The sequence below is a fragment of the Aquila chrysaetos genome, chromosome 6 (assembly GCF_900496995.4).
Source record: "Aquila chrysaetos chrysaetos chromosome 6, bAquChr1.4, whole genome shotgun sequence".
Classification (NCBI taxonomy): Eukaryota; Metazoa; Chordata; class Aves; order Accipitriformes; family Accipitridae; genus Aquila; species Aquila chrysaetos.
In genome coordinates, this window is record NC_044009.1 from 39,704,136 (window position 1) to 39,722,437 (window position 18,302).

The 18,302-nt window shown below is 38.9% G+C and overlaps 1 protein-coding gene across 11 annotated transcripts in view; it reads left to right on the top strand.

Moving 5' to 3' along the window:
* EPB41L5 (erythrocyte membrane protein band 4.1 like 5) overlaps window positions 1-18,302 on the top strand; it is a 61,348-nt gene that overhangs the window by 7,249 nt on the left and 35,797 nt on the right. For all 11 annotated transcript variants that reach the window (XR_003924013.2, XM_030018770.2, XM_030018773.2 and 8 more), the window contains exons 3-10: window positions 4,542-4,646; window positions 10,065-10,107; window positions 11,237-11,315; window positions 13,821-13,865; window positions 14,191-14,243; window positions 16,884-17,004; window positions 17,415-17,502; window positions 18,139-18,227. Coding sequence is in view for 10 of the 11 variants with exons in the window: in XM_030018770.2 (XP_029874630.1) it covers window positions 4,542-4,646; window positions 10,065-10,107; window positions 11,237-11,315; window positions 13,821-13,865; window positions 14,191-14,243; window positions 16,884-17,004; window positions 17,415-17,502; window positions 18,139-18,227 (623 nt within the window). In the remaining variant the exon portion in view is untranslated. The remainder of the gene's footprint in view (window positions 1-4,541; window positions 4,647-10,064; window positions 10,108-11,236; window positions 11,316-13,820; window positions 13,866-14,190; window positions 14,244-16,883; window positions 17,005-17,414; window positions 17,503-18,138; window positions 18,228-18,302) is intronic.

An 18,302-nucleotide genomic window follows, 5' to 3' on the forward strand; every position in this document is an offset into this window, starting at 1 on the left:
CCTATATTTGGGAGAGATGGAGTAAACAGAAGAATTGATAAGCTCTGTCTTTGGAGGTAGTAATTATTCTCCGCAGCCTTCCAGGCTTGCAGGGCTTTTTACTCAGTACAAGAACATGTGGTGCATGTTGTCAAAGTCTGGCGATAAACCAGAGAGAGAAGCAGAACTGGTGTGTTGCTGCCATTGGCACCTTTAAGATGAAGGAGAAAATTGAGTGGGGAGTTTGGAAAAGTTATTTGAAAGATTGGTGCTTGGAGTTTGAAGACAGGAGCAACTCCATTTGTAGGTCAGTACTTAAAGCTGTAAGAAGATCAGGGTTATACGAATGAAATGTACTTCTAACACCGCCTTTGTAAAGATAAGGGGTTTTAACCCTCCGATTCTCCAGCAAACCTTAATGGGGTTAACTGTAGATACTGTTTTCATGATATTGAGAGGAAATCTTTTTCCTTTAAAGCTCACTGTTGGAGCTCTCATGGCTTATTTTTTCGAAATGTGTCGTTTGGGAGAAGGGGGATTAACTTCCTAAGAAATGGACAGGCTCATCTGCTGCTCCCGCACTGCCATGGTCTGCAAATGTGCGTAGGTGACATCCTACCAACTGGGTAGCTGTAAATTCTGAATAGGGGTCCCTAGCTTCTCCAGGGGGTGAATGGGATCTTTCTGAGGAAACTGGTATGAATATGAATGGTAACCCTCCTCATGAGCTGACAAAAAAACAGGAAGGAAGGGTTTTGCCCTTCAGTAACTACTGAAGACAATAGCTACTGTTAGTTATTGTTAATAAGCAATATTAACATAATCATCGGAAGAAATCTTCTGGCAGAAAAGTACAGCTGCAAAGACACAAGAGATAGTAAGTCCCACAAATGTAGAGCCTATTCATCTCTTTTTTTCAGAGTTCATCTTATATAGGGACCTCCTTTTCTTCACAAAGGAAAAAAAAATAAAGAGGAGAAAAATCCTTTTCTGATGAGCAGTTTAGTTAGTAATTCATTAGGTGGGCTTTTTGGTTTTATTTTTTTCAAGTTTTGGAAGTTTGAAGTACTTCGCAGTGATTAAAAACCTGACTAAAACCTTAAAAAGTGAGCCATTCAGCTGGTGCCCGCCCAGCACAAGGGTCTCATCCCCAGCTGTTGTAAGACCGTGTTGCTTCATCAGTGCTGGTCTGTACTGGCTGCTGCGAGTCCTGAAAATGGCTTTTACGTCAGACAGGCAAGCTGTGGAGCTGCTGGAGTTGTGGAGTTGCTGGCTTATGCTCTTGAATGCGTGCCCGTGAAAAAAACTTTACCTCCGAGACCATGGCAAGAGGGTATAAATGCCGCCTCTAGTTTTAGGCGGTGGCTGAGGTGCCTGAGCCAAGGTGGATGTCTCCGAATCCCCTTACCCGGCAGCGAAGGGACAGACCAGCCTGCCGGGGTGAACGCCGGAGCTGCCTTTACCCAGCCTTGCTGCTGAGCTACCGGGGTTACGTCCAGCCTTTCTAACACCTACTCAGCCAGCAATTGCAGTTATTAAGAGCAGCATGAGATGTCATTAGCACATAGTTGGGAGCATCCCTCCGCACGATTCATGCCAAAGCGATCAAAGGATGTTTTTATCTCATTCCAAAGTGTGGCAAAACCACTAGATGACCTGCCCTATATAAATGATATATTTTATTTACGTTTCCCAGTTCAGTTGTTGACTCTCCTGCTGTGAGATGTTTGCTGTTGCTTCCTACGGAGTATTGCAAACTGTGTAAATCAAGTAGTCGGGTTTTACAAAATTACAAACCCGTGAGGAGTTTAATTTGTGCCCTGAAGGGAGGACCAGCCACTGGCTGGGCTGCTTGTGAGTGGAGTCTTTAATAGTTCATCGGTAACCACTAAGCAACTTGAAAGTATTTGTCCTTTGAGAGTAACCTGAGCTCTGCTGCAAGGAAAAGAAAGGGGGGAGGGGGAAAAAAAAAAAAAGTATGGGGTAGCAGCAGGATAAAAATGTCATTTAGATCAAATGTTGCCATTAGAAAGTTAGGGTAATTTTTCACCAGAAAATGTAATAAAAGTGTATCTTTGCTATGTCTTTCAAAAACACTTGAGATCACAGTTTTATTGAATACAAAGAAATTAATTTTGATTCATAAAAATTGACCAGTTACAAAGCAACAGTATTTTTGGTTGCCGTTTGTTTAAATATAAGGAGGAAGGACTTTAGTAAGGCTTTAAGAAAGAATTTGAATTTAACATTAAAGCATGTGTGAAACTTTTGCTGACTCGCACCAAATACAGCCACTGATGGTTTAAGCCATATGCAAAGTACTGCATAATTAATTCCATGTTGACAGCCCTGGTGATTTAAGTCAGAAAACAACCAGTAGCCCTGCAAATCTTTCCACAGCCACTACAGTGCTATTCTTCAGGGACTTTCTCCCACATTAGTCATTCTGGGTCCACTTAATCTTTGAGTCCTTTGCTGGGATTACCAAAATGGCGAACATGCTCTGAAACTAATTTGACGTTGCAGAATTTTGAACAATAATACATAATACAGTTTTAGGTGTTGGTAGTCTGAGATAGTATGTGTAGTAATTGCAGGCTTGAGTTAAAGTGCTCCATTGCCTGTCCTTAGGAGGGAATTTGGCTAACTGGTTAATTACAGTTTTAAAAGATGATTTACTGAGGAATTGAGAAGGATCTAAAATGTTCGGCTCAGTAAGGGGAGATTTTCCTGTAGTTTTAGACAAGCTGCAGAAAGCTTCATGCAAAATAAAACATTTTTTCTAGTTTTGCTGTTGCAAATGCTGAATTGATTTCACTTGTATTAGTATATCTTACTGTTTAAGCAGAAGATATTCTGTGCGGAGAGAAAATATCAACAGTTCAACGCCTTGCTCTTTCAAGAAAGGCTGCAGACTCAAGCAGTGGAAGAAATGTGTGGGCTTATTTGTAGGCGATTTGCCTTGAGGCCTCTGTTATGAGAGTCTTGCTGGTGTTCAATAAATCTGCTATTGCCTGAGAAGTACTTTTTCTTGAAGTCAACAGAAAAAACTTGCCTTGAACGACTTTGGTGAGGTCTACGTCTCAGCATTTTCATTATACAACAATTTTGTAGATGCTGTGTGTACGTGAAGTTGCCTGCTGGTCTAATTGCCTTCCGTTCCCCCTACCTTCCCTAATACTTGGAAATAAATAGCTGTGGGAGAACGTTCTTAGGCAGGTTCAGTTTACAGACTTTTCTGAGATTCTGCTTTGAGCTGTGAAATGTCATGTTGGATTTAACTAATGTATTGAGTAAACCGATGATTATGATTGCAAAGTTGAATATAAAATATTTGAAGATCGGGGTAGAGGAAGGTGGCAAAAATTATGCATGCTGCTTTACCTACATCGCTATTACTTGGTGATTAAACCAGATTATTTCTGAGAATAAGAATTCTGGCTGGCCCAGAGTTTTGAGAGGTGGACTAAATCTGCTAATTAGTAGCTTACTAAAAAATATGCTTAGAAAGTTAGCCCATTTCTCAAGTTGTGAATGTATAAATATTAAGATAAAAGATTGCAAGGTGATAGCATTATCGAAATAGAGAAATCCTTAAACTGCTTGCAGAGTAAGCATAAATCTTTCTGCATTTCTTTGCATTTAAAAATATTTCTTTTCAACACCGTGACTTGTAATCTGACCTACTAATTTATTAATGTATTTTTATTACATTTAGGCATCTCAGGTATTACTGTTAAGCTTTTCTTTCAGTGTATTACTTATAAAGGAGTTCATAGCATGAAAAATGTATGTTGGTGTAGAAACTGCTCAGTGTTCTTTACTGCCTTCTCTTTAAAAACAACTGTTTAATTTTTTAGATCGTCACTGTAAAAATGATGTTTACTTGAGGCCAGAGCTAAGTTTTTTTCATAAATTATGTATGAGCATATGTGGTGGCTTTTTGCACCTACAAGTGAGTTTCATGAACTGACTTTTGTAAATGTGTTATCTAAGTACTATTTGTTAAATTTGCTTGCGTCAGACTGCTTCCTGGCAGTTGTTAAAAGCAATTCCTAATGGAATGCTACATCCTAATTCAATATGCTTTGCTACCTGCTTCAAAACTGGTGAATTGCCTAGATATCAAACAGTAGTAAATTCGTAAGCAGTTTGCTGCTGTACTTTGCTCTGAAAATTTTCCAGTGCATTAGTTATTGCAATTGTACTAGCTATATTTCCAGTTCAATAGAACTTCGGTGAGTAAGGAAAGCCTAAAAGGGACAATGGTAAAATGATTTTTTAACACTCTGTTGTGCAAGTCAATGTTGACATTTTCCAAAAAAGGAAATTATGCAAGTCCTTTAAGGATATTATGTGTGCTTCTTGTGGGGTGTACATCTGCCTTCAAGAAAAAGAGCCATCAAAAAATATGAGAGAAAAAAAGAATTTCCGCATTATATTTTCAGAAGCTTAATTTTGGGATTTTCTCACTTTTGGAATTACAATATAAAGTATGCCTAGAAGAAGGTTGATGCTACAATAAATCTGCTTGCTAAGTACTAATTCGTTTATATTTTCAGAAAAAAGCCAAAGGCCAGCTCCTGTTTGAACAGATCATGTATCATCTGGACCTTATAGAAAGTGACTACTTTGGATTAAGGTTCATGGATTCCGCACAAGTGGCGGTGAGTAGCAGCAGTGTTTTTTTGTTTTGTTTTTGTTTTTAAAGCAACAGTCTAAAATTTAGATCCTAATATTGACAAAAATGCTGTAAGAAAGCTGCCTTTTTTGAGGTAAATTTTGTGCAGAAGCTCTGTGGTGTGTTAGTTTAAGTGACCCCAAGTTTTAATCCTACCTCGAGCACTGTAACATATTACAATGCTGTTGTCTCTTCCTTTTTTGTCTTTCACTTGTTCTTGTCACGCCTTCTGTTGTCATTAGGCAGGCTGGTCCAGTAGGACCCCAGAGCGTGGCGTGTCATGTAGAAATTCTTGATGCTGCTGATGCAGAGAGGAAGGGGCGCAACTAGAGTGCGTCCTTGGCCCTTCATTGTTCTACAGAGGGGAGAAGGTTTTCCTTTGCCAATGCCATCAATTTTCTCATGAGCAAAAGTCATCTTGGTAATGTCTGCTTGGGAAATAATCTTGGTAAGAGGGGTATACCTTTGGTTTGCTCAAATCAGTTGTGATTCACACCTGTAACTAGAAATTTTTGGGAGGATATAGGCTTGTTTGTATGTACCAGACTGTTTAAGTAGAGGGTTCTTGCAACCCTGAATTTGTTTGTGAAGTTTGTTGTGAGTTTGTAAAAAGTGACTGCTTTTGACAACAGAAGCAGAGCGTTGTTTGTCAGAAGCAACCATAGTTCTTTCACTTGCAGGCTGTGCAGTTTTATATGGTTGCTTCTTATGGCCAAGTGCTTAATCCTGCCCCAAAGGATAGCTGCAAGTTAAGTGGGGCGTTGGACAAGGAGTGGATTTTTGTCTCTGTCCTGCATCCCTGTAACTTAAACCTGTATTCATTTATCCCAACACCCCCAGTGAGATCTGAGTTTCCATACTGTGTATGTCAATCTTATTTGTTAGATGTATGACCTAATTGTTTCTGTGTTTCAAGTCCACTTCGGAATTATTTCATGATTAGGATGGCAGAGTGGAAGCACAGACAGTTGCTGCTGAGCTAAATACTTGAATTGTTCAAGGTCAGCATACAAAATGGAGGCAATGACATATATTCCTTTACTTCTGTGAGGGTCTATGTCCAGAACACTTTGAAGGTGACATCTCAATTGTTACAGCTTTGTACAATGGCAAAAAACTCCTCAAGCCTGAACCTTTGAAGGAAGATGACAGCTTTGGACACAGTGTTACCCACCCCAAAGCACACTTACAACCTGATGGATTCTTTTCAAAATTATTGTGATCGAGTTTTATGCTTAGCTTGTAATTGTAGAGAATATTCTCTTCAGGGAAAATAATTTGCATTCAGCATGTGAAGCAAACTTCATGGCTAGCGGGATTAGCTGCTGCTGGGCTGCAGTTCCCAGTAGTGAAAGTGGTCTTAAACCCCTTGCAGAACAGAGACATTTAAGACTAAGGAGAAAAAGACCATTACACTATAAAGGAGGGATGTCATTCAGAACCATGCATACCTCCTACCAACAGAAACTAGAAAACAGCGCATTGCATACCATTTTGTATTTATAAAGATCATGTTAGCTGTCTTAAGCATGTACAGTCTAGGATGTTGAGTATTGATAGTGAATGGCTCCATTGCATTTATCTTTTTGCTTCAGGGAAAAAATAATCTGTACATTTTAGGTATCCTAACTCAATTTCTGCCATGTGTCTTCTGAAGTATTTCTGTGTGCCTCTAGGATCTCATAAGAGTTCACAGTGGGTTAGTTGTAACTGGTGAAACTATCTGTATGGTATCTCTTACTGTTCTGTTAGCAAATAACATAATTTCATCTTGAAATGGGGAAATAAGAGTTAATCTTTTCTGCCTCAGCAATGGCTCATGGCTTGCTTTTGTCTAGCAAATTGTTACTTCCAGTCCAGACAGCCCCTGATTGAGTATTTGATACTGCACAATCTACCAGGTACAAGCGATTTCGAACTTGGTTTGCTTCCTTTTCTTAACTATGTGTGACTGAAAAGAGGCAGAGTAGAGATAACAATCTGTTTAAACTGGACTTTAATGATACACTCTGTATAACGAAGCAGAAAAGATTGCATTTTGCCAGAAGAGCTGAACACAACAGCCAGAGATAATTGCTTTAAGAAATGAAGAACTGTTGTGATGGCAGCTGTTCTTGCAAAGTGGAGCTGGCATATTCTAGCAGAAACCCAATCTGCAGCTGGAAACAAAGACCGAGACTAATCAAGTGACTTGTCAAAGATTATTCAGGAGACCTGTTAAATAAACAGTATAAGAATCCAGTCCCTTACCGTGGACAGAATTGTCTGCTGGCTCTGAAGGAGATAATCTTTCTGCTACCCAATTTAAGTATGTTGCCTTACTAGCTAGTTGCACCTGATGATATAAAACCACAGGCAAACTAGCAACATATAGTTAAATAAAAAATTGAGAAATTCCCTGCTTGTTTTAAATACAAGTGTTTTAAATACAAATTTCAATAGATTCATTTTGAATAACTGAAGGATAGCTTTTTTTCTTCTTTGGAGCTGCTGAAGTGATTAGCAGTTAGGTGTTTCAGTTTATGATGTACTGGGGTGTGGGGGGAACCCAGGTAATACAAACTCTTCCTGACGTTTTGGATTTTAGGATTCAAACACTAACTTCTTTAAAGAAGTTCTTGAAACAACTAGTGAAGTGAAAGAATTGTCGTTTTCATATGATTTCTGTGTTCATTGCCAGTCTGATGGTTAGGAATAGATTCCCCTGCCAACCCCAAGTAAGAGGCAGGAGATGGCAAAAGGAGTTATTTGCAAGATCGTCCACCATATACCAGACTTGGTCTGGCAGCCAAGGGAACAGGCTATTGTTAATTTGAGTAACTTTGGTTCAGGCTGACAATGAACAGTACAGCATGTCCAGTGACAACAAAAGATAAAGATTGTTAACTTGTTGGGCTATTTGGCTTCTACTGTAGCAATGCTGGAGAGAAGTCTCTACTAACAAGGCATCAAACGTTTAACAGGTGGCAAATTCCTAATTCTAATGTACAGGTTGCAAGCATCAAATACTTGCTCTTCCTAATGGAATTGTACAACACATTGGTTTGTTATTCTGGCAGTTTTATCTAATGCAGCGCTTAATGCTGAAAATTACTTGTGTAGCATTGTACTAAGTATGCACCCATTAATTCCATAAAGCATGGGACCAGTTTTGGCCTCTCCATCTTACTAAAAAACGCCTTGTTTACCCTACCTTCTTAAAATGTTGCTGGGTTGGGGTTTTTTTTGTGTGTGTTTTGTTTTTAAAATTTCTGAAGCAGCAAACTGTTTTACTAAGGACTTCCAGTACTCTATGCAGTCTGTTGTTCATACTGCTGTTTGTTTAGCAAACTTTTATCTCTGGATTTCAGCAGTAGACTGTGCTGAGCAAACTCTCATCAGAATGTAAACTTTTTGCCAGGTCCACTAGAATTCCATTTTAATCACTTGAAATAAATCTTAAGTTTCCTGACATCTGTGTGTGTCCATGCATGTGTGGGGTTTGGGGTTTGGGGGTTTTTTTGTGGTTTTTTTCCCCTCCATTTAAAAGCAGTTGTTTCCCTTCTTCCACACAGACCCTTACCATTCAAACGGAGCTCCTGTAGGCAGCGGCGGTAAGAGCCGAGCAGAGTAAAACGCTATCAGTGCCTGTCGTGGGCCTCTCAGTTGCCTTGCCACGGAATGTGGAGGAGATGAGAAAAAACAGGAGGGAGATGAAACAGGCATGCACAGCCAGTCCTGTAGCCTAGAAATGGCTCTCTGCCATTCCTGTATCTAAATCACCTGCAAGCCTCCAAGTGGGCAGTTTGTATATTTATACGGTGCAGGAAGGAATGAGTAAGTTGTCTCTTAGAGCAAGTGAGTTCATGGAATAGGAAGAGAGATTATAGCATTTTCTTAAAGAAACAAACAAAAAAATTACTCAACTCCATTTTGCTGGTAGTGTAAGCAAAGTTGATGTAAATATTTGCTTCATTCTTTAAGCTTGCTGCTTTATTTTAAAAATATATTAGATACATTTCAAATAGATTTCTGTAGCTACTTTGTTTTAATAGGTAATGAGAGCATTTTCAGCTGTGTGCACAGCAGCAGTAGACAGTTCAGGTGTGCGGATCTGCAGCTAATATATCAATCGCTGCATATCGTGGATGTGTTACAGGCTGACTTTACACACTCTCTGCAGAAGGCAGGGCTGCTCTGAAGACAGGAATGTGTTTGCACTTGGCATTGCAACCTGAAAATACCGGTTCTTTCTTATACCCCTGTTGCTTTTTGGTCCTCTGTGGGGCCCACTGTGAACTTTGTGGCACATAGTTTAACGAAAGGAGTGTTGCTAAGTATATAATTCATCTGTGTTAGTTGCAAGGTGACATTTGGGATTGATCAAATGAGGTGGTGTTACCTGGTCGTTGTGAACCATGCAGGCCGTGGTGTGCTAGGTAGTTTGCTCTGGCTGTTGAGTCAATGCAATTATGTTGAATAGGGTGCTGTGTTTACTGTTTAACTGAGTCACCTTCTTTGGAGGAGGGAGCTGTTCACTATGCACAACACTTGGAAGTAGGTCTCTACCGCTAGGTGTACATTAGCTTTCCAGCTTTATCTTTAATTTCTGGTATAAACTCTTCAGCAGTGGGAGTATATGCAATTATTTTAGGGAGCATAGCATATACGTGTAGATGTTTCTCTCAACCTGCCATCTAGAGCTTAATTTTCACGTGCTGTTGTATGCAGTGCAAGTGAAGCCTTTATTTTGGCTTCATGTCAAGTATATTTAGCTTATATTGTTATACTAATGCTTATAATTAGAATTAGTAGGTGAGGCAGTAACTTCTGTCCTCCCATGTGACAATTGCTAAAATTTCAGTTGTGAATAAATTTTGGAGAATTAAGTGGAGCTGACCCTCTTTGCTGTTACTAAGCTTGAGTCATCTGAAGAAAATGCCTGAAAGCCAACAATATTTAGTCTCTCCCCTTCCACCCCAAGTGGACATCACAAACAGCCGAGTGCCAGAGTCTCCAGCTATGATTTATGCCTCTCTGGCACATAGTCACTGGCTGACCTACTAATGTGTGAATTAAGTGTTTGTTTGTTTGGACAGGATGAAAATTTTAGTAATTGAAGTGCTCTGTCAGTACATTTTTTTTTAAAGTAGATAATGCTTTCTTGAAGATTGCCTTTAAATAAGTTACTACAGGATGTTTCTGTTGTTCGAAACTGATATTTTGCATTACAAACTTAGAGTGAAAGGATCTTTGACGAGCACTGAGAACTGTGAATTGTGAAAGATTTGGATTAGATTGTTTTAATGAACTACTTGTTATTCCAAGATGGTCTTCACTAATGAATAGGGGTTTTTTTTACCTTTTTTGTTCTTTCTGTGAGATTTCTTTATTGATAATTCAATGAAAGTAATTTATTTTTCAGCATTGGTTGGACAACACAAAAAGCATTAAAAAGCAAGTTAAAAGTAAGTGTCCTTTTTGTTTTCTCTTGGGATCTCATATTGAACATACAGGAGGCACAGACAGTTGAAATGGGTGGTGGGGGGCAGTGTCCTGTGAGGAGTGACAGGACCCAGTGACAAAAACCTGGCATGGTGCTGCTGATTGTTTAATTGCCTCTTCCCTCTGTAGCTCATATTACTTTAGTCTAATGTCCTTAATTAAACATGTTAGAGGCTCATTAATTATAGTTTAAATGGAGGCAGCTGAAGATGCTTTAGTGTTATAGATCGTTATCCTGACTATAGGAAAACTTGTCTTGGAGCCTCTATCCCTTGGGGCAGTTCTGGGTGCCCGAATCTGTGTTAGGTCTACCAAGTCCTTACCTGCTGCACAGGCGTTTAGTGTGGCCTGGTCGTTTCAGTGGTGCATGCTTGGGTAAGCTGTGACGTCAGCTGATTTTTGTTTAGCAGCTTCCTTGCTCTCTGCTGTGGGAAGTCTTCAGGGATTTGTGGTGCTGTGTTAATAGAACAGAGGTTTTGGAAGCACCGAGAGAGAGAAAATTCCTCCTGTCAGATGCAAGAATCAGCAGAGTGCTGCACATTTTTAAAGAACTGTTAATCCATCCTTTGCTGAATTAACTCTTTGGTTTCCAGAAAAGATGATTCTTCCACAGAAGGGTCTGTTAAATGCCCCTAAAATATGTCTAAACTTCTGTGGAATGAAGGGGCTTGAGTTGCCAGCAGTGGGTATTTCCCAGAGCACTGGGAAGGCGTTACAGAGACCAACAGAGTGCCTGGGGGTTTGGTCAACTGAAAAGCCAAGATGCACAGCTTTCTTGGTGATGGATAGAGTCCTTAAATATAGGGATTAACCTAGATTCATGTGCTCTTGGCAGCACAAATCAACTTAATGTGATATGACTGTTGGATTGACTTGTAACATGTAAAAGTATTTTGTGTGTATATTTAGGTATCCTTTCACCCTGATGTTTTTAATGCATTTCTGTGTCACAAAGGAATTCCTGCCTTTAGACCTTGTGGTAGGACAGAGCCAGTTTCAGTCAAGTTTTGTGATGGGATTCTGTGTAATAAAAAAATAAGATGTCTCATCCAGTAACTGTTACCGCTGTCTTCAATGACTTCTGCTTTGCAGTTGGCCCACCGTATTGTCTGCATTTTCGTGTAAAGTTTTACTCATCAGAGCCCAACAATCTACGTGAAGAGCTAACAAGGTAAGAAGGATTTTGTGTGAGAGAGAGGTATCCAAATAAGGCCAGGAAAATGGTTTTGTGGTATTTATTTAAAAAGTTGTATGATGTTTTGGAGAATTCCTTAGAGCTGCTTGCTTACTTGGCTTTTTGTAAATGTTTCTAATGTAGCTCTCATTAAATAAATGAGCTCTAACATAGAGATCTGTATATTTACTATATTACTTGATGCACCATTTTTTATTAGGCAATTCTGGCAACTGATCTGAGTAGCTTATATACAATGGACAGAGGTTTTCACTGAAGAGAACAGACATAATTCCTCTTTCTGTACTCTTCTTAATCTGCAGTTAGTTTCAACTGTATGTAGTCATCCTGTCTCTTTAGGTAGAAAAGTGTTGAATTGCAAGTTAGAGCTTCTCTTTGGCAAAAATAAGTTCAGTTAACGTTTCATCACTTCTGTGGTCTTTTCAGAGCTTATAGAAGGGGAAAATAGTATTTTACTACCATGTTGAGATGTGAGTTAACAATACTATAAGTGTAGAATTGTAGTATCAGGTGAGCAGCAGTTTCTCTTGATTAAAGCATTTCACAGATCCATTTCATGCTGGACTGAGGCATACTTGGGGTGCTTTGAATGAGAACACAACCTACCATCTGTCAGTAGTATAAGTCTGTTGTAAAAGGCGATGTTTCTTTGCCTTGTCACCACTGCTGATGATCCATTTTGGAGTGAAAACAAAGTTGTTATGTTTTCTTGATAGCTGTAGATGCTTCGTACCCTCAGCCATTTGTAAGAGTGTGAAGTATATTTGTTTGTTGTTCAGGTTTATGTCTGTGTGGATCTTCGGTCTGCACTTTAGCCAAATCCCTAGGAGTGCTACCAGGAAGATTATAGTAGCATTACCCCTTACAGCCATATGTACCCTGTACAGCTTCATACTTACATGTAGTACCATAATGTTATAACTGCTCTTCTTTAATGCTTTCCTGCCAATCTGGGAAGAGTGTTTTACCTCCCCATTCATGTTCCTGAATAAACTTTTAACTGTCTTTAAAAATAGTAACTACAGAGAAAACTCAGACCCACATCTGTACCTACCACTATAAAACATTTTCATCCATCCTGACTGAGTTCTGCCAGTCAGACCTTGCTATACAGGTTTTAGTAGGGCAGCCCTGAAACCTGAGGGCTTTTAAACCCTGTCTGTCTGCTTAGCTAATCCCCCAGAAGAGGAGAGCAGCAAGTCTTTCTTCTGTCTTGAGACAATTTTATGCCTTGAAGAAGCAGTGGCAAGGGGAGCTCTGCTGTGGGTTATAGGTGTCACTAGCAGGGGCTTTCTGAGGGTTCCACCTTTTCTTTGTGCAGCAGGACACCCAGCTGGAGCCACTTTTCAGCTTCCACAGGTGCGGCTCGCTCATGTTTTCTGCCAGCTTCCCATCAGATGCCACCAGTCAGAGGTCATGTAACATTGCCTAGGCATGGGAAGTATGCTTGAATTGTTTGCAAGTGTTATGTGACTGATAAGCACGGACTGATCACACCCACTATACACTGGAGGCCTGTGCTCATTCTTTTGATACCTAGGCTCAGTACCAAACAAATTTATTCCCCATGTAGGGGCCAGTGTTCAAAAGGCTTTGGATAATAAATGGTTTGGCAAAGTATTTGGATTTCCAAGGGACCTGTAGGGAAAAATGCCTGCATCTGTTTTGTGTCTATGTATGTGAGTATGAGGAGACATAGGCACATGTTGAAACAGAGGCATTGTCTTTGGCTTTGTGCCTAAGGCTTCTGTTCATCTATAGTAGAATTCAAACTGGATGCCATTGTGGATGGCAGCATTTTAGTTGATGAGACTACTTCTGTGTACCATAATGGAGCAAGAGGGCTACTCTTTGTGGGTATTGGATCGGAAGGATTGGTGTTGCACACCAAAGGGATACGAGCTTTGTATTCAATATTTGCCTAATTTCTAAGCAAGAAGAGTACTGAATAAGCAAGGCAGTGAAGAAAGCTGGCTCTGAAGAGTAAACAAGTTGAAAAGGCTGCAGCCTACTGTTTTTTTTTTTTTTTGTCACTTTGCAGTCAGCTTTCTGGGTTAGATTTTAACTAAGCAATCCAGGAACGTTTATTTTTGAGAGACTTTAAAACATTCATTCTCTTATGAGATCGATATATCTATGGATAATGAAGAAGATGTGGAAGCTGCAAGTTGTTCTTTGCCAAGTAGGATCAGAAGAGAAAAAAGTGAGACTTACTTAGGTATCCTATTTCTTTTACCATGCAATACTAGTTCAGCTTGTGGCAACTTCTAGTTTTGGGTTTACTTCATTTGAAATGTGTGCAAAGCATATAAACCCAACTGGTAAAGCCTTGAAAAATCACAATGCAGTTTCTTCAGTCTTGAAAACCCATGTGAAGAGTAGAAAACAGTTTTATTTGTCAGGCTCGAACTTCCTCCTGTTGGCTGAGTGACATATTAGAACTATTAATCAATGACTTTTATTTCTTATTTAATCCTACAGGTATTTATTTGTTCTGCAGCTGAAACTGGATATTCTTAGTGGAAAGTAAGTATTCCAGATAAACAGCCTTTTAAACAGTTACAGTGTGTTTAGCATAGGATTTATTAAACTTATATTTGGATAATTAATAAGTTTTACTAAGTAATGTTATGTGGTTTTTTTTTTTTCTAAAATACTACTTTTCTATGCATGAATAGCATCAGAGGAATGTTTAAATAATGTAGTGCTTATCTCTTGTTAATTTGCTGAAAATCTACTAATCCTTTTTCACTTTCTTATCCCAAACGAGTTGAGTATCTCATTTTCAGGTATAAGTTGTCTGCTAAAAAGTGTCAGCTATGGTTTTAACAATGCATTTCTCTTATGGCAGATTGGAATGCCCTTTTGACACAGCCGTCCAGTTGGCAGCTTATAACATGCAAGGTGAGTGGGTACGAGCAGGGAAGGATGAATTTGCATGAACAGCTTGTGTGGACTCTTATTACCTCTTTTAGTCTGTCCTTGTTATATCCAGAAAATAGGTTCTGCCCAGATGTTAGCCATCCAGTGTGAAACACAGCTCTTTTTTTATTGTAATTTTGCTGAAAGCGTATATTGAAAATCACTCGATTCCTCAAGAAACAGAACACAGCTTTGCCCTAAACTTGTTTTCTCAGGTGCTTGTGTGCAAACCTGTCCACTTTCACACAAGATATGAGGTCTGCAGTCTTCCTGAATTGCTTTGATGTAGTAACACGGTTCACTTTTTTTTCATCATATAGTTTCTGCCATGTGTTTTATTCATGGTACAAATCAGGTACAAAATTATTTTGGTCCTGTACTCACTTGAAAAATCCTGTATATAAAAACCACCAGCTTTTGACTTCAGCTTATTTGTGGAAACATGTTAGTGCCCCACATCTCATGCTTGTACTTGAGCATTTATGGTTGAACTGCACTTCTTGGTATTTCAGATCCTTCTTCAGCCAAAAGAGGTGACATACTGTATTTTTTCTAAGCTATACAGCACTTTGCTCGAGTCATTTGAGACTCTTATTAATGAGTTGTCTTTAACTTCTGATTCCAGCTGAGACTCCAGCATCCATGGCTCTCATGAGAGCTGTGGTCTGACCTTCAGTTGCACGTATAGGTTGTACATCACTGATCTTCATAGCCAATGTCTTCTGTTGTTTGGATGAGGGTGTGATCTTAACGAATGTGAAGTTTGCTGTGGTTTCAAGCAGGGGAACTCACAAGAGAAAGAGGGGAGGTTTGAAGTTTTAGAAATGTCTGCTAGAGTAGGCTTTTGGGTCCATATTGGAGGATATAGCTATAATGGCCTTACTGAACCCAGTTTATGAGTCTAAAAAAATTGCAGAACCTCTGCTGTAAAGCAGTTGTACAGTCCTCTGATGAAGAGGGAGTTTGGAGATGTGCCATGCATTTGTGCTGCACAAATTCTTTACACAACATTCATCTTATAAACCAATGCACTGTTGTACTTTGCAGGAGTTAGGTAACAGGACTAAGTCACTGAAATTCTTTCTCTTACAGATACTTTCCAAAACACATTTTGTTCTTCAGGCAGGAACTGCTAATGGCCCTGACCATGTGTGGGTATAGAGACTTGGGGTTAAACTGTAAAGATACCTGCCTTTTTAACCTGCTCTTTTGTGTGAAAGGAAAACAGTTAGAATACATTCCATAGTTAAAAATATTAGCATTGTTAGAGCCTTAAGATATGGGTTCAGTGAATAAGTTTTTGGAAAAACAAAGTGATCTAATTAGGCCATATATCCATTGCTTTTTGTGCTGGTCTTTTCTTTCCTCTCTCTACAATGAGGCCCGTAGCAGGGCTTTAATCTTACTGTCTGACAGCTGTGTACTTTTATTTAAATCAGCTGGAACCTAAGCTGGCTTTGACAGCATTCCTTTCAACAGAGGCAGGCGTTTTAGTGGGAGTAAATTATTGTAGAACTACAGACTTCCTCAGTCAGCATTAAAAAGAAAAAGGAGGGGGTGAAAAGACTATTATTGTTCCTGCAGTATTCAGAAATCCAAGAAACAGGTTTTTAGATTGTATGTAGTTTTGGTACCTGTGGTATACTATGTATATTTATTTGACTTTTCCAGGTCTTCCCAATGATGTCACTATTTTTTTCCTACACAAACTTCTGTAGTTTCTTTTTTTCAGACATAACAATTATTGGCCTGGTCCAAGTTATATAATTATTCCTTATTTTTTGGATATGAGCTGAACATTAGGAAGCAACTTGAAATCAGTGGGAGGAGCAAATGCTTAGTGACTCTGAAAATCAGGACATTTTTATAAAGGTTTCTAGCTGGGTTTCAGCATTTTAGGCATACATCAGTCTTTAAAAGCTGGACTTGTTAGCATCTGTAGAGAAAAGGAGGTTGTTCTTTTGATGTGGCACACCCATTGACTAGTATGTTCCAGTATGCTCTCTAAATAGCATCTCTTATTGCCCCTGTTGAGCATGCAGCAGTGGACTAGATGAGCCATTTGACTGACCCAGTACAGCATTTATTATGTTCTTAGATTAAAAGGTGAGCGACAAATATCAGCTGCATGATTGTGCCCTGACACAGAGTAATTTAGCAGGACAGGGGGATTTATAGTCATAAAACCAGAAACTGATTTTTAGAATGAACAAATAGTCTTATGAAAAGTGTCAGAACTGGTTTTGTTTTTTACAAATCTCAAGAGATTTTGTTTTAATAATTTAAGGCAAAATTCCATTGTAACTTTAGTCGGCTGTCATCTCAGTAGAGACTTCAGTAATAAAAATGTTGAAAACTTTCTGCAAGAAAAAAGGTGAGTTTCAAGGATGTTGATAACTTCCATTTATAGGGAGCTTGTTAAGGAATATATCAATAGCACTTTTTAAAAATTAATGCAAAGCTTTTGTGCAGACAACACGACCATTTGTTCAGCATCCATAATTTCCCTGTCAAAAAAAAGGAATTTAGTATTTTAGATTAACTAGAAAAGTACGCAAAAGTTCCTGTTGATATCCACTGTGTTTATTGGGAACATTGCTTGACAATGCTGTTCTTTTGTAGCTGAACTTGGAGACTATGATCCTGCTGAACATGTCCCTGAACTGGTGTCTGAGTTCAGGTTTGTTCCCACTCAGACTGAAGAGATGGAACTAGCCATTTTTGAAAAGTGGAAGGAATGCAGGTACTAGATCTTCCAGTGCATGCTAACCAACCGTTTGCACTGATTTTTCTGTGAAGAGAATGTATTAAAAAGATGCTGCTGACACTTCTTCTGTGGTCTTGTTCAGAAACTTAATTCTGATATGGTTCTGTCATATTTTGTAAGAGGATATAATGTGAAAAATGAAGCTTTTCAAAGGTCTGGGTAAAATGATGAGGTACAGAATCTTGAAATGCAATAGCTTTTGCAGCAGCAGTTTCAGGTTAAAACTTAGAAAAGTGACCTTGATGTTCATGAAAGTGAACAAGTGTCAGCAGTGTTTAGTTTTTTCACAAACTTAGAGGAATTTCTTTTCGTCTTTCCTTATATATCAGTTTTTCCTTTCTGTGCTTTTTCAGGCATCTTCCTAACAGCAAAAAAATTTATTTCAGGGGGCAAACACCAGCACAGGCTGAAACTAACTACTTAAACAAAGCTAAGTGGCTGGAAATGTATGGTGTAGACATGCATATAGTCAAGGTATGTTTAACCACAGCATGGTGACCTTTGGAAATGATAATGTTAGCTTTGTCCAGCATTTCAACGCTGGTTTTGCTTTGGGGGGGGGGGGGGGGGGAAGGAATATTGTACTAATCTAAACTGTGTAACAACTGATCCTGCTTTGCATTGACATTCTACTTTATAGTATACATTTCTAGAAGCTATAACTTTAGTCCAAGCATATCTGCTCTGTGTTAAATATGTGATTGGTGTGGCAATATGTACTACAGTTTGTATTTAGACTAAGAGCTATGTGAAAATCATAGTAATTAAAGTAAAATTGGCTGTGGTCCAGTCAGCTACCAGCTGAAGAACTACAAGTAAAAATAGATCTCCTGTGGAGAAGGAAGTGCAGAGAACTGCACAAGGAGGTCCTTATTACACAGACAAATCAAGAAACTTTAATTTTCCACTTTAGTCAGCCTTACTGAATGGTTGCAAACTAGAAAAATCCATTGCATAAGGTCATTGAAACATGAGAGTTTTGTTGTATAAAATAAGAAGATATGTGTTTAATTGTAACGCTGGGCAAATAAGCTACATTAGTCACTGGAGTAATTTAGATAAAGGGTCAAACACCAAAATGAACATAACCTTTTATTTTGTGGCAATTAGGCAAGAGACGGCAATGATTACAGCCTGGGACTAACACCTACAGGAGTTCTTGTCTTTGAAGGAGACACAAAGATTGGTTTATTTTTCTGGTAAGCTCTCTTATTGTATGTTTAAATACAATTTAGGTTTTTATTCTTTTGTTTCTTTTGCACTAGCCAAAAAAA